The sequence below is a fragment of the Onychomys torridus genome, chromosome 15 (assembly GCF_903995425.1).
Source record: "Onychomys torridus chromosome 15, mOncTor1.1, whole genome shotgun sequence".
Lineage (NCBI taxonomy): Eukaryota > Metazoa > Chordata > Mammalia > Rodentia > Cricetidae > Onychomys > Onychomys torridus.
The window spans coordinates 49,738,869-49,762,073 of record NC_050457.1 but is presented as its reverse complement, the minus strand read 5'-3'; the positions used below and the strand labels follow the sequence as shown (position 1 = coordinate 49,762,073).

The following is a 23,205-nucleotide window of genomic DNA, read 5'->3' as shown; positions in this document are numbered from 1 at the left end:
AGCTGCCTCCTCTGTGAAGTTTCCCTCAGCTGAGAAATACTCTTAACTCCCCATGCCAAGCCTCCCCGGCCCTCCATTCAGGCCGGCCAGTAGGTGTGCCACCCAAACAGCCCACTGTGCTCACAATGCCTCTCGTCGTGGCTCCCCCGCCCACCTTCACCTCCCCTAACCCCCCCCCCAGCCGAGGCTCCGCCTCCGCGGCGCGCGGCTGGGCCGGAACCCAGCCCAGACCCCGCCCATGCGGAGCCGCCGGCGCCGCCCCCTCCGCGCGCCCGCGTGCCGCAGCCCGCGACGTCCGCCGCCGCGCGCCTCCGCCGCCCCGCGCCGCTGCCGCCGCCGCCGCCGGGCTCGCTGGCTGGCCGGCTGCTGGCGCCGGGCTCCCGCCGGAGGAGAGGACAACCAGCGCCGCCCCCGCCGCTTCGGCCCGGGCCCGGGCGTCGGCCCCGCCCCGGGCCCCGGCCCTGGCCCCGGCCCCGGCTCCGGCTCCGGCCCCGTTCCCGGCCCGGCGTCCAGCCCCGCCATGAAGTGTCACTACGAGGCGCTGGGGGTGCGGCGCGACGCCAGCGAGGAGGAGCTCAAGAAGGCCTATCGGAAGCTGGCCCTCAGGTGGCACCCGGGTAGGTGACCGACCGGCGGCGGGCCGGGGAAGCCGGGCGGCCCCGTCCCCGCCCTCCCCGCCCTCCCCGCCCTCCCCGCGCCCGCCAGACCCCGGCCGGGCCTGGCGGGCCGCACGCGGTGCGGACGGCGCGGTCCTGCCCACCCCGCGGAGGAGGAGAAGCGGCTGCAGCGGCCGGCCGGTCGAGCCTCCCTCCGCCCACGGCTGGGGAATGGCTTTTTTAAACCGGCCTGCTGGCGCCCGCCTTCAGACTTGCCAGGCTCCCTGCACTGGACACGAGTTTCCCACGGCGACTTCTAGTTGGGTGGGCTGCCCGGCGAACTCCCTGAGGTTCCTTAGGAGTTTGCTTCCCCGGCATGGTTTGTGTTGCCGTGCAATGGGGTTTGTGGTGACTTTTACCGAGTCCGATCTACCTCCCAGACGACGGAACTTAGTAGTCGAGTCCCGTCTTTCTGAGAGTCCCAAGAAGCTTTCCGCCTCGCCCCGTTTAGCGCCGCCGCGCACCTGCTGGCAAGCGCTCTGCCAGCCAACTACAGCAGCCTGTGTTTTTTAAGAAGTCATCTTGGGATGGGGTCTCACCCAAAGGCCAAGCCAGCCTTTGAATTTGTCATTCTCCTGCCTCCCCTTCGTGAGTAATTAGGATTACTGCCCTGTGCCACCAGGTGTGGCTGGTTTACCTTTTATCTTTTTACATCGTTTCACTTTAGCTTCAGGGTGTTCATCCTAGAGTTTACATGAGGTGGTTATGCGTACGTAGGACTTAATAGGTACTAGTAAATAAACCTTATTTGAGTAGTAAGTAGTATGCACTTCCTTTAAACAAGCTTAAAATAGAAAAAAAGTATACCATATAATATAAACATAACTTAGTTTTTCTCATACGTGTCCGGAGAATGCAAGTCACTTGCACAAGTGTATAATACGTAGATTTTGAAATGCTAAAACAGGGGCCTCAGAGTCTTGCTAGGAAAACATGCCTTATGCACATGAAAACTGTTAGTGTGTGAATGGGAAAAAAAAAAAAAAAAGGAAAGGAAATGACTGCTCCTAGGTATGGTGGAGAAGAAAGTTTGTTACAGGTAAAAGGGAGAGCATATTCAGGGCACACATCTGGAGGGAAAAGTGGACATGATCCTGAGCCGTGTGGGGAGAGGGGGAGGGGGAGGGAGGTACAGCAGCCGGAAGGCCAAAGGTACAAAAAAGGGCAGGTAACCAAAATGTCTGGATTATATAGGGAAGGGCAGCCCAGCCTCTGAACTGGAGAGTTCAGGGTAGAGGGTGGGGTGTGCAAGTTATAACCTGCAACAGGTAGGGACTGAGGATGCTGGGAGAATCTGGAGGCTAGGTCTGAGCCGATCCTGTTAAATAGGCACCTCAGCCGTTTGCCCTGGGTTTGAAACTTGAGCAAAAGAGTCTGATTGCTATTTGGGTTGAGCAACTAGTAAGCACCCAAGTAATGGGAACGGTTGCCACTGTGTGCTGAGAGATGCTGAGGCTGCTTCTGGACCCAGAGAGGACCTTGGACAGGGTGCTGTTTCAGGAAGAGCACTGCTGACAGGAAGGCCACAGGATGGTTTGGGAGAGAGTGAAGGAAAGACTGGAGGCCCAGAGTGGGAAGGTCTGTAGTAGATGGAAGAAGCAGCATAGGTATTGGTGTGATGACAATAAATGAGACCATATGTGCGCGCGCGCGCGCGCGCACACACACACATACAAACACACACACACACACACACACACACATAAACGCACGCGTGCACGCGCGCACACACACACCTGTCGTTGAAAGGACAGAACTTTTAGCATTGCAGGAAGTCAAAAGAAAGAGCCAAAGTAAATAAACTCAAAGAAAGTGTACAGGTGGCAGAAACACATTTTCATAGAGTAAGGGCTAATTATCATTAAAAGCTGAGTTAGGAATTAAAAAGAAATTGGGAGTTCCTTGACTTTCAGAATGGGAAAGGGCAGGACAGAGAATTAATTCTAATGGCAAGTGCATATGTAATTTTGAAGATAAGATAATAAAACATTCTTGGAGCGTAGACTGAAATCAAATTGTAGATATTGGGCTTTAGATATTAGGCTAAGCACTATTATTAATTATTTTGCTAGTATATAGAGTCCTTGCTGGTTTTATTATAATGTCTAGGAAGGTACCATGAAGGCAATTGAGGACTGAAGAGGCCTGGAGACAATGGACAGGGATGGGCCCTTTGGGCCAAGGGCAGGAGAAAGGTCCTGGTGGAGAGCTGATAGAGAGGAAAATGAATGGTGAGTTGGACAGTTGAAGGAGGGAAGGAAGAAGTGGGAAGACGTATTACTGATTGGCTTGGAAGCCAAACCTGTGAGGAACTGACTGCAGTCTCTCCTGAATATCATGAGTCATAGCATCCTAAATACCTTTGGATTGGAGACACATGATTCAGTATGCTTGCTTTGTTGGGCCTTTCAGTCAATAAATGTTTGATTTCGTTGTGTGTGCAGGGCACTGTGTGAGATGTTTGGGCAGCTGAACCTTGATTTAGAGAAGTAGCCTTCTAAAAGTCATCCCATGGCTGTTCTCTGTTCTTTGCCAGGCGAGCAAGGCAGGAGAGGTCCCTGCCCTGGTTGAACAAAATGTTCTATGAAGACACAGGAGAGAAAACAGTGTCCTAGGAGAGAAGGGCTGTGTGAGGGAGGGCACATTCAGGTGTTGATGAGTCCATGTGCTCACCTGGGCTAGCTCTGTGTGTGTGTGTATACACACACACACATATATGTATATGGGGGAGAGAGATGGGAAAAGCCACCCGGGAAATTTGGCTGTGAAGAAGTAACATCTAGGTGGAGACCATAGAGTGGCAGTATGCCTGTTAGAGGGAGGAGGGAGCAGAAGAGAGAGGCTAGCAGAACCAGCTAAGTGGGGCAGGCAGGGAGGATTTATTAACTTTAGGGTAGGAGTTTAGCCTAAACTTTGGTAAATCACAGAAGAACTGGAAACAGCAGGGAGATAAATGCCAGCATTTCAAGTTTCTCTCTCTCTCTGGTTGTAATGGGACAGTGTGCTTCAGGGAGGGGGCGGCAGCCTGGAGGTGAGGACAGGAATACCCAAGTACCTCATCCTCCCTGAGCAGGATGCAGCATTTCAGTGGGTGAGAGGAGTGGGTAGAAGAGAGAACCCAGAAGGGGAGCAGAAGGATTGGCGGTAGAGACTGATTGTTAGTTAAAAGGTGTAAATCTTGAAGGAATGGAGAGTAGAGGGCAGTGACCAGGCACAGGGCTGTATCACCATGGGGGTGCCATGGGAGAGCATGGCAAGAGGAGTGGAGCCCTGCAGAGAAGGGATGCTTCTCAGAGCAAGGTGTTGCAAGGGGCAATCCAACAACGTCTTCCAGAAGGCACTGTAAGAAGGTTTAGGAGGTAACAGAAAACTACACAGAATAGTGCAACCATGGATGCCTGGTAAACCTCAGGTGACTGTTTGCAATACCTCTGTCAAAATGTAGACTCTCTTATTGCTTGTTTCGTTAAGAGTCCTGCTGTTAATCTCAGTTCAACACAGTCATCTTATGTAAAATGAAAGCCATGTGACAGAAAACATTTAAGAAAAGTTCTGCCTGGCAGTGGTGGTGCACACCTTTAATCCTATCACTCAGGAGGCAGAGGCAGATGGATCTCTGTGAGTTCGAGGCCAGCCTGGTCTACAGAGGAGTTCCAGGGCAGCTGGGACAACACAGAGAAACCCTGTCTCGAAAATACAAAGAACAAAACAACAACAACAAAACCCTTTTAGCTTTCTGCAAATTTCTTTGGGGAGGGAAAGAATGGGAAGGAGTTGGACAAGGTGCAGTAGTACTGATAAAAAAGAACACACATGCACACACCCCTGGCTAGCACTGTTTTTGTTTCTGTAAGAAGAATCAGTTGCCAGCTTTCTAAACTTTTAGGTTGTTTAATTTGAACGGCACTGTTATGTCTTGACTATTGCTGTGATAAGATGCCATGACCAAGGCAACTTAACAGAAGAGTTTCTTTTGGGTGTATGGTTTCAGAGGGTTGGTCCATGACGGTGGAGCAGAGGTAGCAGCAGGTAGCAGGTGGCTGGAGCAGCAGCTGAGAGCTTATATTTTGATCTCCAAGTAGGAGGCAGGAAGAAGTAACTCAAAATGGTGCTAGTTGTTTGAAACCTCAAAGCTTGCTCCAGCAAGGCCACACCTCCTAGTCCTTTCCAAACAGTTTAACTAACTGGGATGAAGCATTCAAACTTATGAGCCCGTGGGGGACCTTTTCAGTCGAAACACATGATTAGTAATGCTGCCTGTCTTCAAATGGGTGCACTCTGAAAGGATTAGTAGTATGTTGTGTGAATTCTCGTGGAAAGTGAGGCCTATAGAAGTAGAAATTGTTTTTAGTTAATATAAGACTAATTTTAGTCCCATAGGATGGAAGAGGCATGGCAAACTGCTATGCTTGGAAAATATCAATGCTAGATATGGGGTAGAAAGCTACTCGTAGGACCTGGGATCAGATGAGAGGGGACAAGATGCCCTCATGAGTCACTTAGACAAACAGTAAGGCTGCATGGCTGTTTGGAGGGAACACATTCTGTCATATCTTCTAAACTCTTAGAAGACAGGTGTTGAGTAGTAGCTTAAAGAACTTGGTGTGTTTCATGTTAGATTCAGATGTTTAATTTCTGAATGTAGTATTCACTTACGACAGGACACAATTACCAAAGCCTTAGGGTTTTAAACAACAAAAACAATGTGCACCAGTTCATTGTGTAGACTCTAAAGGTTCTGAAGCTTAGAATGTGGGCATGGCTTGGCTACAGCTTCTACTAAGGCTGTCCCACCACTGTTGAGAGGACCTGTTTCCAGACTCACGGACATGGTTGTTGGCAGGTCTCTTTTTGTTCCTTCCTGCCCTCTGTTCTTGACCCTGAACTTCTCTAGCACACTGTGACAAGAGTGTTCCAGGAGAGGGCGAGAGCCTTGAACAGGAGCTGCCGTCCAGTCCAGTCTCATACCATACCATGGCTTCCTCTGTGCCTGCTGTTGGTCAGACTAGCACTGCTGATGAGAAGGGCCTGTACAAGGGTGAAGTCAGAGACCACTGCTGGCTGCCACTGGCAGGCAGAGATGCTTTTCGAGTGTTGTAGTTACGGAGGCATACCTAAGAAAAGAATAATTAGCATGTGCCTCTGTGTGTGCATGTGTGAAAAGGTGCACATGTGGAGGTCAGAGGACAACTTGTAGTAGTCAGTGATTTCAGTGATTGAATGCAGGCCATCAGGCTTGATGGGCAGCACCTTTATCTACTGTGCCATGTTGCCAACCCCTGTTAAATGAACATTCTCTCTGTCTCTGTCTCTCTCTCTCCTGTATCCTTGGCCTGGCACTAGCTATGTAGACTAAGCATGCCCAGCCTATTTAAAAGAAAAGAAAAAACACACACACATCTGTGTACATGTGAGTACATGGTATACAGCCTATTTAAAAGAAAACACAAAGATTCATACATATCTGTGTACATGTGGGTACCTGGCATACACATGAGTATGCCATGGAGGGTATATAGAGATCATGTGTAGGCCAGAGGCTGGACAGCTTGCAAGAGTCCAACCTCTCTTTCTCTGGCATATTGGTTCCAGAACTGAATCAGGTCTTTGGGGTTGGGAACAAGCATCTTTCCCCACTGAGCCAGTTTGATGGCGCATGCATCTATTTTTTCTGTGACTAAGTTTCTGTGACTTATTTTAACAGATAAAAATCTGGATAATGCCGCAGAGGCAGCCGAGCAGTTTAAATTAATTCAAGCTGCGTACGACGTGTTGAGTGACCCTCAGGAAAGAGCATGGTGAGCATTGTGTTGTCATCCTCACTCTCCTTCCATTTGTTAGCAGGAATTGTCACGGGGCTTGGTGGTCTCTTACAGTGTAACAGCCTGAGTGGTTGGGGAGTGTGGTTGGGGGAGTACTGTGAGCACCTGCCCCTTCTTGGTTACAGAAAGTGCAGTCTGTGGGTAGGAGGCACTTTAGAGACGATTACTCCAGGTGTCTGCTGTTCTCCATCATGACGCAAGTTTGGTGGTTACGTAGCGTTAACTCGGGCAGCACAAATGGTTTCTCACTGAGAGGTCCTTTAGTGTAGGACAGACAGCTGTATTGTTGCACAAGGGGGAAGTTTTGTCTCTAGCATCACTTTTCCATTTAATATAAAAATTATAACACATTTCTACAGAGTACTGAAGTAAATTTTATTCTATAAATACAATAAATACTTTCAACAAAGATGAGCTTATAATATAGTTTCATTTTGTAACAAGAACTTATATGTTTGGAGTTCTGAGTTTTCAGCTCAGCTCTTTGCTGCAAATGGTTAGGTTTGAACTCAGACACAGTGGAAAATCCTGCTGTTGAGAAAGTGCTGCTGTGAAAGGCATCTGTTTTAAACATTGTACAACACACTAGCTCTCAAAAGAGAAAGGATAGGAAGGGAATTCTTTTAAATCACATAGAAGATCTTCAACTTTCCTCTGTGCAGGGATTTTGGAGCTTTGTCCTAAAGCCAGATGTCTGCACATGCCTGTAGTCCCCTGGCCTCAAGAGTGACCTGGGCTACATAGGGAGAGCCTGCCTCCAAAACCAAAACCAAGGAATTAGTGTTCCTTTTAGAGTGTTGGTATTCCTCCCTAGCTTCCTGTCCGTTAGTTCCTATTTAGATTGTAGATTGTCTTCTTGGTCCAAGACTCGATTAAAGCGCCTGCCTGTGATGCTCCTGTCACTTAGCAATGCTCCTGCCCCCTGGAGCTTGTTCCATTTCATGGCAAGGACCCTGGCCTTAGCAGTAAAAAGGACCTGGGTTTCAGTTCTGCTCTTGCTGCTTACAGACTTTATGATAGTGAACAACTAGTACTTAATATTACTGAGCAACAGTTTCCTGCTGTGTTAAGCAAGGATGATAATAGTAATAAATACTATTACAGATTTCTTATGAAGAGTAATTGGGATGTGTGTGTGTGTGTCTGTGTCTGTCTGTCTTAGATGAAGTTTATATAAATGTAAATACATTTTTCAGGTAAATTTTGGTAAATTCCTAGGTCATAAATGTAAACTTAGTGTATGAACCAGATTATGTTCTATAGTGTTCCATTTAGTGGTTGTCTTTCCTGTGGATTTCACTACCTGCTGAGAGACAGTGTAGAATTCCCAGTTGATGGAGGCTAGGGCTGTATACAGTATTAGAAAGTCTCCCAAATCTCTTAGTGTCCAGAATTCCTTTAAATTGTGTGGTTATGGATTGCATGTGTTGAAACATATGTTGTTATTTTGGCTGATTCAGAAAAAGAGTCCTCGTGAATTTTTATATAATTGTATTTAAAACAAGTCCTTTTTTGTCCCGCTCTTTTCATTTTTTAAAATTCTTTTAGGTATGATAATCATAGAGAGGCCTTACTTAAAGGAGGGCTTGATGGAGAATACCAAGATGACAGTTTGGATTTGCTTCATTACTTCACTGTCACCTGTTACTCTGGTTATGGAGACGATGAAAAGGTAAGATGGGGAACTTCTAATTTCTCATCAAGTGGTTAACTAAAACTCAAATGCAAAGAGATCTTAAAATTACAGTAGAAAATGAGGTGCACGTCTGTTCAAGTTCAAGCTGTGGGCACGTGTGAATGCAGGGCACTTGAGGTAGTGAAGCTGGGACTTATACTTCGTCAGCTTTAAATCCTGTCCCATGTTTTCTGCACTTAGACTGTTTCTGGCTTTGCTTTATTTTGTTGTAGGGTTTCTATGCAGTGTATCGTGATGTCTTTGAGCTGATAGCAAAAGAAGAACTTGAATGTATGTCAGAGGGAGATGTAGAGGATTTTCCAAGCTTCGGTGACTCCCAGAGTGACTATGACACGGTAAAAGAAAAATTACATTGCATTTGACAGTTAGGTTCTCTCACTGGGTTTTCTAGCGTTGTTGTTTTGTTTCTTGTTTGTTTGTTTGTTTTGTTTTGTTTTAAGATTTATTTATTTATTATGTATACAGCTTGTATGCCTGCAGGCCAGAAGAGGGCACCAGATCTCATTACAGATGGTGGTGAGCCACCATATGGGTGCTGAGAATTGAACTCAGGACTTCTGGAAGAGCAGTCAGTGCTCTTAACCTCTGAGCCATCTCACCAGCCCGGGTTTTCTAGTTTTAAAAGAAATCCCTTTTTGTCCCTAACCCGGCCTTCTCCCTCACTTCTCCCACTGGCCGGAGCTTGCAGCTGTCTCTCAGTGCCCGCTCTGGACTTGTTTCCCTGTGGTTGTGTGGTTGCTCTGTGGCCAGTGAGACTGTTTTCTTTCTTGTCTAAACTGCCGTGGAGAATGTCTTATCCTGTAAAGTCTGTTAAGAGATCTGTCTTCTCTACAGTTAATAATGTTAATGTGTGAGGGTCTAGAGTTGTGGTTTAGTGGTACACCATTCATCATGTGTGCACAAAGGCCTTGGCTTCAGTCCCCAGCACTGCAAAAGTTAGCACAGAACAGGTCATCTTAGATACAGGAAAAGAAAGGTAGACGATGTTTTAATCCTTAAAATCTACTACCTTTTAAAAGAGATTTAAGTTAACATAATTCTACGCATTTCCTGTCACTAGGTGGTACACCCTTTCTACGCTTACTGGCAGAGTTTCTGCACACAAAAGAATTTTGCTTGGAAGGAAGAATATGATACTCGGCAAGCCTCAAACCGCTGGGAAAAACGGGCAATGGAAAAAGAAAACAAAAAAATTCGAGACAAAGCAAGGAAAGAGAAAAATGAACTGGTGCGCCAGCTTGTAGCCTTCATTCGGAAACGAGATAAGAGAGTACAGGCCCATCGGAAGCTTGTGGAGGAGCAGAATGCAGAGAAGGCCAGGAAGGCAGAAGAGATGCGGAGGCAGCAGAAGCTGAAGCAGGCCAAGTATGCAGTGTGGGAGTACATCCTTTCTGCTGATGTGGGGTCAGGGTGGCTGTCCGTAAGATGGTCAGCATGATAGAGCAGGTCAGTAGGGAGCCAGCATGATGCTCCCAGGTGAAGTTCAATCCTCCTCATGCCTACAGCTTATAACACGGTTTTCCTTCTTTTTCAATCTCCAAATTCTGGCACTGGGTAATGTTTCTTTACCTCCTGGGTAAATACTTCTGGGTTTGGTTACGTATTTTCCTTCAGAGGCCCTTTATACTTGAGATCTTCTATTCTCCTAAAGTTTGTAAGTAACTAATGTTAATTGAATCCTTATTCTGTATAAGGGTCTGTTTCAAATGATTTCTGCTTTCTCTCATTCTTGTGAGGAAATGAGGCATGTAGCTGGTAAGTCATAGCTGGGAATGGGGCTCAAGAACTCTAATCCAGAGCCCTGCTCTTTAAAAAAAAAAAAACAAACTTTTTTTTTGACTTCTAAAAAAATTAATTTTGAGCCAAGTGTGGTGGCACACACCTTTAATCCCAGGGAGGCAGACACAGGTGGATCTCAAAGTCAGCATGGCCTACCTACAAAGCAAGTCCAGGAAAGCCAGGGCTGTTACACAGAGAACCCTGTCTTGGAAAACCAAAAAAAAAAAATTGTAATGTGGGATGGGGCACTCAGTGGAGAGGGCAGCTCGCCTGGGTCAGTTCTTCCCTCTGTTTGTTATGTGGACTCCAGACCCCCAGGCTAGGGAGTCTGCTGCTGCTGAGCCATCTTCCAGTGCAGAGCCTGCTGTCAGCTGCCATGCAGGGCTGCCTCTTGGTACTCCTGTCATCCCACTTGACTGCAATATTTTGTTGTTGAGTTCTTGTAAAAATTTTGTGCCTAGAGTATTTAAGGCTTTTGGTTTTGGGTGGCTTTTTGTTTGTTTTGGTTTACTGAAACAGGGATTCTCTGTGTGGCCCTGGTTGTCCTGGAACTCATGCTGCAGGCCAAGCTGGCCTCCAGTTCAAAGATCCTCCTGCCTCTGCCTCCTGAGGGCAAGTGCTGGGATTAAAGGCGTGTACCACTGCTGCCCAGCATTTTCTTAAACACAGGTTATTCATTTACTAAAATTCTACCCAAACCCACACACTATCTTTTACTTTTTTTGACACTTAAAGTGACCTGAAGCCTTGGCTGAGCTGCTGGGGTTTGTATTTCAAGTCCTATTACTTAGTAGAGCGGGTAAAACCAGCCAGATGCTGGTGACTGCGCCCCTGTTTTAGCTGTGATGGGTGGGAGGTTTGCACTCACTGGCACCGTGGGGGAGGTTTAGAGCCCTCCCTGCAGAGCTGTGCTTTCCAGTGGCAATGAGGCTGTGCTGTGTGTCTAGACTGGCAGAGCAGTACAGAGAGCAGAGCTGGATGACTGTGGCCAATCTGGAAAAGGAGCTCCAGGAGATGGAAGCGAGGTACGAAAAGGAGTTTGGAGATGGATCCGATGAAAATGAAGTGGAGGAACAGGAGCCCAAAGATGGAGTGGATGGTAATTTTTCTTGCTCTTTGAAATAGTTTTGGAAAGTAAATGTTATTAAATTGTGTGTACTTAGATGCCTGTAGTGGCCCAGGTGTCAGACACTAGGGAATGGATGAGCAGGTGAAAGCCCGGTTAACACCTGACTTCTACTTCATTGGTTCAGTGCCTCAGTTTCAATTTTGTTGTTTTCTGTAAGGAACTAGAAATTGGAGGGATTTTATGGCAATTAAAAAACATTAGTTGGCCTGGAGAGATGGTTCAACAGTTAAGAACATTTACTGCTCTTCAGATGTCCCAGGTTCGATTCCCAGCACTCACGTGGCAGCTAACAACTGTAACTCCAAGATCTGACACCCTCACAAAGACATACATGCAGACAAAACACCAATGCACAGAAAATGAAAATAAATTATTAAAAAAGAAGAACATTTTGTTAAGCAGTATGTGAGTTGGTTTTTGTTTGTTTTTGAGACAGGGTTTCCCTTTATAGACCTGGTATCCTTGAACTAGGTCTGTAGACCTTCTAGCCTCAAACTCAGGGATCTACCTATTTCTGCCTCTGGAGTGCTAGGATTTAAAACATTCATCACCATGCCCAGCAAGTTTTAATGTCTCTCTTAGGACAGTAGTTGCTATGCAGGAATCTCTTTGCTATGTGTCTTATGACCTGTGGAAGATACTTTTTGAAGTACTAGAATATTTCTTTTCTCTGCTTTTATTATTAGGCAGACAAGTATGTATTTTAAAAGGCAAGGTTTAGCCATTTTGGGGACTACCTGTAATCCTGATTTCCTCATTCCCAACTCTTCCATCTATGAAGCTGATCTGAATATAGTTTGCTAATTTTACTTATTTATAAACTGTAGATTTTCAGGCAAGTAACTCAGATGATAAAATAAATCTTTTTTTTCAAAGTTATTAAGATATGAGTGGTTTAATAATGAGCCAGAATTTTAGTTAACTGTTTGTTATATTAAGGATGATTACATGCATGGGAAATGTTGGAAGTACATATGCAATTAAAAAAAAATTGCATTACATATAGTAGCCCTACCTTATTCTGCATTTTACTTTTTGCACTTTGAATGACTTTCAGCCAACTGTGGTCTGAAATGGTACATGGAATAATAATTCAGGAATAACTCCTCTACATTTTAAATTGTGCCTTGGTCTGTGGGTGATGAAATCCTGCACTGTCCCAATCTCTCTGTGAGAGTATCTATACAGTATATACCTTCCTAGTCACTGAGTACCTCTTAATCACTTCCTAGCCAAATAGATAGCAGACTAGTTGTGAAGGTTTCGTAGTACTTGCGGTCAAATAACCTTAATGTAATGATGACCCCAAAACATGAAACTACAGATGCTGACATGGAATATGCCAAAGAGTGTTTTCTTTAAATAGAAGATGAAAGTTCTAGAGGTAAGAAGAAAGGAGAAAGATCATATGCTATCGTTGCAATGGTGTCCAGGAAACTGAAGGAAAGCCATGCCTGTTTTGCTATCAGGCTTGAAACTATGGAGCTATAGTTTTCTATGTGTTTTATAAGTATGGAGTTGAAATGGAAAGGGCATTAATTTATCTGGTTCTGTACTGTCCAAGGTTTCAGGCATCCTCAGTTAGGGATCTGCTGAAGTTAGCATTGACCATAGGACGTAGGATGTGTTTTGGCTGTTAATTGATTTCAGTCAGAATGTCTTTCAGAATCATAGTACTATCTGCAAAGAACCACAATGTAGACTATGAGACACTTTGGGATCCTTATTGATATGAAAACATTCCAGATAGCAGTCATTTTACTTATTTCTTTAAAAGTAGATAATAAGAAATATGTAAAGAATTTCATTTAAACTTTTTAGTCATTTAGGTCTTATATACTGTATTGATAGGAGTCATTTTGTTATAATAAGCCTCAGACTATGAAAAAGGTCTGTATGAACAGTGCTAAACTTTACATGTAATAAGCTGTTTATGACTTTGTTGGTAATGAGAGAATGCTATAAACTAAGCTTAAGCATGTTAGTTCACAGTTTGAAAGTATGTTTGTAGCAAATCTTTCTGAAGAAGATGAAAAAAGCCTCATGGGAAAGGCATTGCAGTGTTACTTCATGTTTTTGACTTGACTCACGGTTAGGGCTTTAAGGATTTTCTGAGTGTTCTGAACAAATTTAAGAAAAGAACCTGGAGGATGAGGTGATTAATTTGATTAATTCCTTTAATAAACACAGCAATGTTCAAAAGGGACAACTCAAATACCAAGAGCATTTTTTTGTAAAGAAATACAAATTTTTATTTCTGAGTTGTGTGGATCTAAGGATGCATACTCTGTTAACATTTTAGGTTCTTATCATAGTCTGTTCTTCCACAGGTAAAGACAGCGATGAGGCTGAGGAGGCTGAGCTTTATGATGACCTTTACTGCCCAGCTTGTGACAAATCCTTCAAGACAGAAAAGGCGTAAGTGTTCATCTTTGAACTCGCCTTTTGTTTTGAGGCACAGTATAACACTTAGTAAGTGCTCAGGGAAGGTGGTTGGCGCAGTGGTTACCAGTGTCTATCTCATCCTCTGGGGTTCTTGATTGGTACTATAAGAAGAGGCATTTCTGTAGTTAAGCCTGTTATACCCACTAACACAGCCAACATTCCTGTGTGCTATTTACAGAAAGTCAGCTATGACAAATCATGTTGGCACAGGTGAGGAAATGAGACCAAATCTAGTCGTCTCTGCACTGGTGTGCGACTTCCTCCCACAGTCACACTCCCGGCAGCTGGTTGCTGTCAGCCTTGGCAGTTTCGAGTTGTCCTGCAGAGTATGTTTGCTGAGGTGGACGTGCTTCATCGTGTGGAGACATTGTAGAGGGAGGAAGAGCATGGGAGACCGAGGACTGAATTAGCAGGGATGAAGCAGAGCATGTGTATCCAGAAGAGAGTGGGGTCTGGGCCTCATAGAGAGGCGCTAGATAACCCTTGGAGGGTACCCCGGTGTCAGAGAAGCAGCAGAGATAGAAACAAGACAAAAAGCAACAGTCAGAGAGAGACAAAATTTTATTTTGGAAATCCACCTAAGGAGAAGTTATAGGAGTAGCAAATGGTGCACTCCTTAGCTCATTGCTTACACACTGTTCATTTGCATGCTTTTTCACTTTGCATGCACTAGCCATGTAAACATGCACAAGCATATACATAGCTTTTTTCCTGAATAATTTGAAAATTACATATATAATGCTTCTTTGCATCTAAATATCTCTATATACAGTTTTTCAATAAAAAGATAGTTTGAAACGACTTCTTCATTTGTTCTAGTGTAATAAAAATTCTGGGAGTCAGAAATTGAGATAAAGACCTGATCAGTCCAGGAAACAGCTGAGAGTCAATTGGCTGGCCCTCTCTCCATGTTTTTCCTGATCAAGTCCCCCCCCCCCCCCCAACCCCAGTCCCTTTTCTCTCTGTCTTTCCCTCTCTAGCAGACCTCCTCAGTCATCTAGTAACTCTATGGCTGATCCAGGTCAGCCAACTGCTGATTCAAGATAGCTTTTTTTTTTTTTTTTAAGATTTATTTATTATTATGTACACAGAAGAGGGCACCAAATCTCATTACAGATGGTTGTGAGCAACCATGTGATTGCTGGGAATTGCTCTGGAAGAGCAAGCAGTGCTCTTACCCTCTGAGCCATCTCTCCAGCCCTCAAGATAACTTTACTGGCACAGTGGAATGGCCATGTGAACAATTCTCCCACAACATATGTTATCACTTTAAGAGATTATAACATTGATATGGTACTCTTATATAATTTATTGTTTATAGTGTAGTTTCGTCAGTGTGTTCGTTATTTGTATATTTCCACACTTTAGTACAGAATACATTCTGGGACCTTATGATGAGTTTGTATATTTAGCCTTTTTTAATCTGGACAGTATACTAGTCCTTTAAGCAACTTTTTAAAAAGTGTATCTCTTTCTGGGTTTGTCCCTTTATTTATGATTTAAGTTCCGGTGTGCATCCACATACGGGCTACTGCATAGCTCTGTTGTGTTTTCTGTGGGCCCCATGTCATCTTAGTGATGTTGAGCATTGATCACTCAATCTAAGTATTACCCAGTTTTTGTGCAATAGTATTAGAATTTCTTTTGCAATGAATTTTCCTTGGAAACATTAAACATTTATTAATGAACATTCTATAAATCTTAAATGTTCCATAGTCCTGAAAATTTTGAGTGCACACATGATACCCCATGTTGGAAATCTCAGAACCTGACGTACTGTGAGAATATCAGTCAACGTACAGTGTATTTAAAATATTGCATAAAGTGACCTTCTTAGGCATATGTGAAACACAAATGCATTTTGTGCTGAGGATTGGATACTAGTTCCAAAATACCTCATTGCATTTTAGTCCAAAATTTGACATCTAAGCCACTGTGGTAGCAGGCATTTTGGAAAAGGGAAACACACCTGTATCAGTCTTTATATTAGAGGCTGAATGATGCTTTTCTGCTCTTCCTTGCATTTACCAGTCAGTTTCTGGGCCTCTCTGTTAAGCAGTGCCTTCCTCTTTACCCGTTTTATTTCTCTGTTGCAGAATTTTATATATACAGTTTTTGTTTGTTTTGTTTTTGAGACAAGGTTTCTCTGTATAACAGCCCTGGTTGTTGTGGAACTTGCTCTGTAGACCAGGCTGGCCTCAAACGCACAGAGATCCACCTGCCTCTGCCTCCTGAGTGCTGAGATTACAGGTGTGCGCCACCACACCTGGTAATGTGGTTACCATTTTGAGTATTTATTTTCTAACTCAAGAGACCTTGATTTCTCCAGGGGATTTTGGTCTAAGAATTTTAGTGGGAAGGAGCAGTAGCAACTACAACAAGGAATCAAAAAATGTAAACAGAACATGAATCAGTGACACAGTTTGCTGCTTTGGGTTTTATTACTGTTTCTGTGGTACTGAAGATCAAATCCAAGGGCTCTCTGCATTCTGGCCAGACACTGTGCCCTGAGCTGTATCCTGAGACTTGTTTCCACCTTGACAGTTTAATGTTAGTCTTGGTGTGTGGATATTTGGGATACCTGCCTGAACCCACATTTAAGTAGTAAGAAAGAGGTGAGAATATGCTATTGAAAAAGCAAAAGGAACTGAACTTACTCTTTGAGGCTCGACACCACCTCTTCTCTAGACCCCATCCTCCTCCTGCAGTTAGGATGTCTTCTAGTTTCCAGAGGTCCCTAGAAGCCTGGAGAATGGCCCGGGACATAGACACACTAAGCGAAAACTTAGTGATTGAAAGGAACCTGGCAAAGACTTCAGTTTTGAGAATTAAAAAAAATCAAACTAAAAAGTAGAGGATTTGGCTAGAAAATACATTTAAGTCAAAAGGAACTAATGAGAGGAATTGGGAAGAAAGACCTGCTTCCTTGTCTAGCCAGGCTGGTGATTCCTGGCAGTGCCCAGAGACTTCTGTTACTCTCTATACCGTTATGCAGCTGGCAGGTCCAGGGGTTGCCGTCTCCCCGGAGTGTGATTGCTGTACTCTTACATCGGATTGTCCTTTCAGCATGAAGAATCATGAGAAGTCAAAGAAGCATCGAGAAATGGTCGCATTGTTAAAGCAGCAGCTGGAGGAAGAGGAAGAGCAGTTTTCAGGGGCTCAAATGGATGACAGTTTGTTGAATGCCAATTCTGAGGAAGAAATGGAAGATTTACCAAAGCAGAAGTAATTCACAGTATTAAATCCCACTGACGCTTTTGTTACGTTAGAGATGGCATTAGCGTGTGTTTCCTCCCAAGGCAGTTGTTACCTACTATTGTCTCCTCCAGTTAACAGGAGCGCTGGAGTGCTAAAATGGGTGGGACCTTATGTCTAATTTTTTTATAGACTATGTAATGACTGTAGTGGAAGCATTTTCCTTCTTATGCAGTTGGCATGCTGATTACTCAGTTTGTCCAGTGTTCTCTAATAATGTGAGAATTCCCTGTCATTTTCATGCTTTATGATATTACATGTTTTTAGTATTTCTTTACCATTCTATTTCAGTGTTTTTGATTTTTACCTAGTAAATCTTCACAAAGTCAGTTACTTTACATTTTGATTTTTATTTGCTCTTAGGCTTTCTAAAAAACAGAAGAAAAAGAAACAGAAATCAGCCCAGGTATGTTGAAAGGTTTTATTATATATCTTAACTCCTACAATAAATACATTATAAATAAAGTAATATCCATTGTAGATTTGAAGCGTACTTTCTTGTTCAATATACTCTCTATTAAGAGCTTCACTATTATCTTATGTTGGTTGTAAAATAATTTTATTGTCCGTGTGTCTGTGATGTGTGTCCATGTGTGCGCCTTTCCACAACACATTTGGGTGCCAGAGGCAGTTGTTGGGTATCTCATCCTATCATGCAGAGTCAAACACTGAACCTGAAGCTGTATTTTTCAACTACGTTGGAAACCAGTGAGTCCTTGGGGTCCTCATTGCCACCCCTACAGTCCTGGGATTACAAGTGCATACGAGACAATATCTTGTTCTGTGGGTGCTGGGGTGCAAACTCAGGTCCTCGTGTTGGTGCAGCATGCACTGTTTACCAACTGAACAATCTCTCCAGTCCTGTACAATTGTTCAAAAGGAAAAGTTTTCAGGTTTTAGTACATTTTTCTCCATATATGCATGTAACTTATTTAATTGCATATTTGAAGATTTTGCATGTAAAACTTCCCTGATTGGAATTAACGGAGTGCCATTATTTTTAAATTGAATCTGTCTGATGATAGGGTTTTTCAGTCTAGATAACAATAAAAATATGGACATAGGAAAATCTGGGTTTTGGTTATTGCATATGCAAATTTAATCTATTTATCATGGAAGGTTTTAATCTTTGATTTTAAAGAATAATTTTGCTGTGTAATAGTCTCATTCAAATGGCTCAAAGACCCAAATGTTAGACTGAAATGTGGACCTTTCTGAGAGGAGTGAGGCAAAGACTCATCTACCTGCCACTTAACTTCTGTAGTTTGAGTTTTCCTGCCTGGTCCAGTCAGGACAAATCTGTCTCACCTGCCAGTCCCACAGTCGCTCAGACCCAACCAAGAAAGCACACAGAAACTTATATTGCTTATAAACTGTATGGCTGTGGCAGGCTTCTTGTTATCTGCTTTTTCTATCTTAAATTAACCCATTTCTTTTAGTCTATACTTTGCCACATGGCTTGTGGCTTACCAGTGTCTTTACATGTTGCTTCTCATGGCGGTGGCTGGCGGTGTCTCTCTCCAACCTTCTACTTCCCAGAATTCTCTTCTCTCTTGTCCCGCCTATACTTCCTGCCTGGCCACTGGCCAATCAGAACTTTATTTACACAGAGCGATATCCACAGCACTTCCCCTTTTCTTTCTTTTTTTTTAAAGGAAGGTTTTAACTTTTACATAGTACAATTACATATAACAAAACAATCATCAAACAAGAATTACAGTTACAATATTAAAAAAGATATCCTATCTATCTTATATTTGTGAGTCTAAGGTTTTTATATCTAACTTGTCTTTTATCATAACTGAGGAAATTATAACTATCTAGTCTTCAACCACATCAAAGACCTCAGAAGGGCTTCAGTCAGTTCAGAAGGAAAACCTTTGTGGGGAGCGGGGGGAGTACACGTGAGCGTGAGTCTGCAAACTTGTTGAGCTGTCCCTCAGAGGAAAGCAAGGTTGTACTAGTAAAGGACAGTTTACCAGAACCTTTCCATGGTGAGTCTTCCTACTGCTTATTATCTTGACTACCAAAGGAATGTTTCCCACAGTAATTAAGAAATATAGAGTATAAGTATCATCTTGAATTCTATATAGATTACTTACTATTGAATCAAATTGTAACTGGGCTGTATATATAATTTCTCCCCTTCCAGTTTTGTTAATATTCTTTTTTTTTATATTATTCAATGGTATCATTAGAATTTTAGATTAAGTTTATTCTCATATTCGCCTATTCACTTATAGTTTCTCTAACATATATATATATATATAATGAGCATCTAGCGATTTGTAAATTTTTATGATGCAGCATTTTCTTTATCACAGGCTGGCCTTGAGCTGTGTCGTCTAAACTGGCCTTAAACTCATTGTCCCTTGGCTTTGCCCTTCCAGGTGCTGGGATCATAGACAAGGCCTGCTGTGTCTGGGCTTGGGGCATCTTCCCTGCTTGTTTGGTTCTTCTGGAGCTCTGCTTCTATGAGTGTGGGCATCATTACAGCCCATTTGTATAGAGGCCACAGGGATATTTTAGTTGATAGAACAGTGCACAGTATGAAGATGTGGGTCTGTGTCCCCAACACCCACATTAATAAAAAAACAAAAAAGACAAGCTTGGTTGTGTTTATCTGTAATCTGTCCTGGGAGGGCAGAGACAAGCAGTTCCCTGGAGCTAGCTGGTAAGCCAGCCTAGGCCACCAGTGAGCACCAGGTTCAGAGAGAAACCCTGTCACAAAAAGATAGAGGGTGATAGTAGAAGGCACCTGACATCTGCTTCTGGCCTCCACATGTGTAGATGTATGCATGGGAAGCCATTACTATTAGATTGATTGGTTTTATAATGGCATATATGTTCTCCAGAATTATGAAAACAATTTCAATGAAAATGGAACTGAAGAAGGAGTAAAGGTTGATTTAGAAGATACAAACTTCAGTGAAGATAATGCCAAAGAATTAGAAAATAGGCCCCAAGAAAATGTCTGTATCACAGAGACCACAGAAGTCTGTGAAGATCCAGAGAGTGAAGCTAAAAGGTAAGGCAAAGTTGCCTGTTATTTCCTGAGTAATGCATGGTGAGCTCATTGAGGGTAGGTAAAACAGAACCTCCTCCCTCTGCCTACGTTACATGTAAACTGCAGGTGTGTGTACATATTCACACAGACCCAAACATACATCTATTAGGTATCACTGTGGTAACTAACATCAGAACCTCTGTAGTAAAAATATTTCTGTCTTAACTATGGTAATAATATCACTGTGGTAACAATCTCACTGTGGTAACAATCTCACTGTAGTACCATCAGTATCACTGTGGTAACAGTCATGCTGCTGTAGTAACAATAATTTTACTGTGGTAGCAACAGCATCTCTGTGGTTCAGTTCTGGAATTTCTTACTTTGCCCTTGTCAGTCCTGTGGGAATAGGGCTACTTCTGAGTCTGTTTCCCTATCGCACTTCACTAGATTGGCACTAACTGAATCATCATCATGCTGTGGCTAGCCTCAAGATGTCAGACCTTATAGCTCATCATCATGGTGACTTCCTGCTCAAAGAAGCCCTGGTGTGCTAGAGGAAGGGTCTAGTTCCATGGGCCTATTCCATAATGATCCTGTGGGCTTGCACTTGAGGACTGGGTCAGCGGTGGAGCAATAGGCCCCTGAATTCTTCCTAGGTCTACTAAGTGTTTTTTGCTTTCCATGCGACTTCTACATGAATAGTCACTTGAGAATAGAATGATAAAGTATTCTTGGATTTGGGTAACCACTAATTATAGTCCAGTTTTCTGATTTTACTGAAGTGAGAAAGGACTCAGAGATTTCAGCTGACTTCTTCCCCCCTAACCCTCAAGCTGATTTCTCAGCAGGGCCTTAGCCTGTCATCGCTTCTCCTGTGGCGATTCTTCGGCCATTCCTTAGCAGTTAAGAAATCACTTGGATTCCGTGAGTTCTTGTCAGCGTAGCTCAAGCTGGTGCCAGACTTGGAATCCTCCTGCCTCAGCCGCCCACATACCTTTTTTTTTTTTTCAATGAAGCACATCATGCCTGCCTGTAATCGTAGCACATATAACATGGCAGAGAGCACATTAGAACTCACAGAGGAAGGATACTGAGAGAGGAATGTTCTGGGTTCAAGCAGAGTAGGAGGAACCTGACCTGGCTAGTGATCTGATTTTTGGTTTAAGGAGTACTGGAGAACACACTAGATCAGCAGAAGGACATTACTTTTTACTGTTAATTTCTTTGTTAGCATATAAAATAATAGGTTTCTTTTATGACATTTTCACACTTTTTACCTTTCTTTAGTCACCCCAGATGCTTTTTTAATAAAAGTAAATTTTTTACTATTTAATGAATTAATTTTGTGAAAATGCATTATGATGTTTTTATTCTCACTGTACTGTGGAACTCTTGAAATGTTTGTCACAGACTGGATCAGGTTCAGGAAATTGTTAGTTGGGCATGGTAGCTAACACTAGTAATCCTAGCCTTCAGTAGGTTGAGGTGGAAGGACTGCCACTAATTTGAGGCCAGCCTGGCCTACATAATGAGCTCTGGGCTAGCCTCAGTATAGCACTGGTTTTCCAGGGAGTGTGACGTGTCTTTCTTTTTAATAAGAAAAAGTATGAGAATACTCACGAATGTTTTAGGGGTATTTCTTTAGCTTTTATTTCAAGTAAATTTTTTAGTTTTGTGCCAAATTTTATTTTTATCTCAAGTTGTTTAAAACTCTTTGTTGACATGTGAAAATTAAGTAAATTAGAGACATTAAAATGAACAAACTAGCTTGACTCATACATTTTATCTTTTGAGTGTTTTTGGAAGTAGATGACAACTAGAAAGGATTCTTACTTTCATATTATACAAAATAATTTTTTTTTCCAGTGTTCCTAAATCCAAAGGAAAGAAAACCAAAGATGGGAAAAAATCTGTCAAAGTACCTGCCGAACCACCAACAGTGGTAGGTCAATCTCCACCTTTACTGTACCTCTGTAGTGAACCTTGTTTGTGTCGGCAAGATGTTAGTGTGTATTGGATGAGCTTTTCAGGGATGAACTAGAGTTTGTGTGTAATTCTGTCTCTCTACATAGTTATAAGTATAACCTATATAAAAATATATATTCTGTATATTCTGCTATCATTTATTTTTACTCTAAAGAGAAGCACATTGGAAATACTAGAAACTGGCAGAGTTACTAGTTCATTTTCCATGACTAAGCCAAGACCTTGGTGATAAGAGTTATGCCTGTTAAGTTGTAAAGCACAGACTTCTAGTCTACAGAGTGAAAGCCATTGGATTCTCAGGGACTCCACAACTGGTAGTGCTTGTTGATTTGCCTTCTGAGAACATCCACCTTTGTTGGTAGCTGTCAGTTTTGTTAAACATACTTATTTTGCATTTCTTTGATGTTTAACCTTGACATTAAAACATACAACACTTTATCAGCCTACTACTTCTGTGTTTACCTCTTCCTCAGAGTGACGTCCTCATCAGCTGTGCAACCTGCCATAATGAGTTTCCATCCCGGAATAAACTGTTTGATCATCTAAAGGCTACGGGTCATGCAAGAGCAGCTTCAGCAGCAGCAGCATCTTTAAACAGTGTAACAAGTGGTCGGAACAAGAAAGAGAAGCGTAAAACCAGATAGGAATTCTGCCAGTTCTTTCTTTCTTTCTTCCTTTTAACTGTCTCTAGATTTTGAAACCAAAAACTGAACTGAAATAATCTAGAGTTAAAATTTCAGTGATCTGCAATTTACTGCATTGTGGAAGATTATTTTTATCTTAAAAAGACATTTTTGTTTAATATATATATATTTTTAAACATTTCACTAGTGATTGAATTCTACTTTTGCCATCTGAATTCACTTGAATGTTTCGTGACAGGTAAATATTATAAATGTGTATCTTGATTTCTCATGTGAACAGAAATGTACAGGGAAAATTAAATTATTTTGACACATACATGTGCCCCTTCGGCTTCAGTGTTGTAATTCTGAAATGTTTTTCATTTCCTTACTATTGTTCTATTTTTGTTATCCTCCCTGATTTCTCAAAAACTCAGAACTCCTTTAAAAAAAAAAAAAAACCTCAGAGGTTGACACCATGACATTACTCCAGCTCTCATTATAAATTTACTTATAAATAATCAGTGGTGGATTCCCATGTTATTTTTTCCCCTAAGGACAGTGACAGGATAGAGCTAACTGGACACACGTCTCTGTGATTTAGCTGTGCGGACTTAGTTTGATATACTAGTGATAATCAGTAAGGTATCTGTTGTCTTCCTTGAATTGTGGAGGTGCAGGCTGTTTAGTTGACCTGCAGCTCGCATGTTCCTCGGCCTCCCACGTGCTAGCATGAAGTGCCATTACATCTAGCCAAACCATTTTCCTAATGAAATATTTTTAGAGAGGGGTGATACTTAAAGA

General features: G+C 42.7%; 1 protein-coding gene across 1 annotated transcript; it reads left to right on the top strand.

Annotated features, from left to right (window-relative positions):
* Positions 1–467: 467 nt before the first annotated feature.
* On the top strand, positions 468–22,925 carry Dnajc21 (DnaJ heat shock protein family (Hsp40) member C21). The gene is made up of 12 exons (XM_036207401.1): positions 468–617; positions 6,361–6,454; positions 8,027–8,150; positions 8,387–8,509; positions 9,235–9,539; positions 10,901–11,052; positions 13,413–13,500; positions 16,594–16,752; positions 17,146–17,188; positions 19,638–19,810; positions 21,659–21,734; positions 22,252–22,925. The coding sequence occupies exons 1-12, from the start codon at positions 521–523 to the stop codon at positions 22,420–22,422; spliced, it is 1,605 nt and encodes a 534-aa protein (XP_036063294.1). The 5' UTR covers positions 468–520; the 3' UTR covers positions 22,423–22,925.
* The last annotated feature ends 280 nt before the right edge of the window (positions 22,926–23,205 follow it).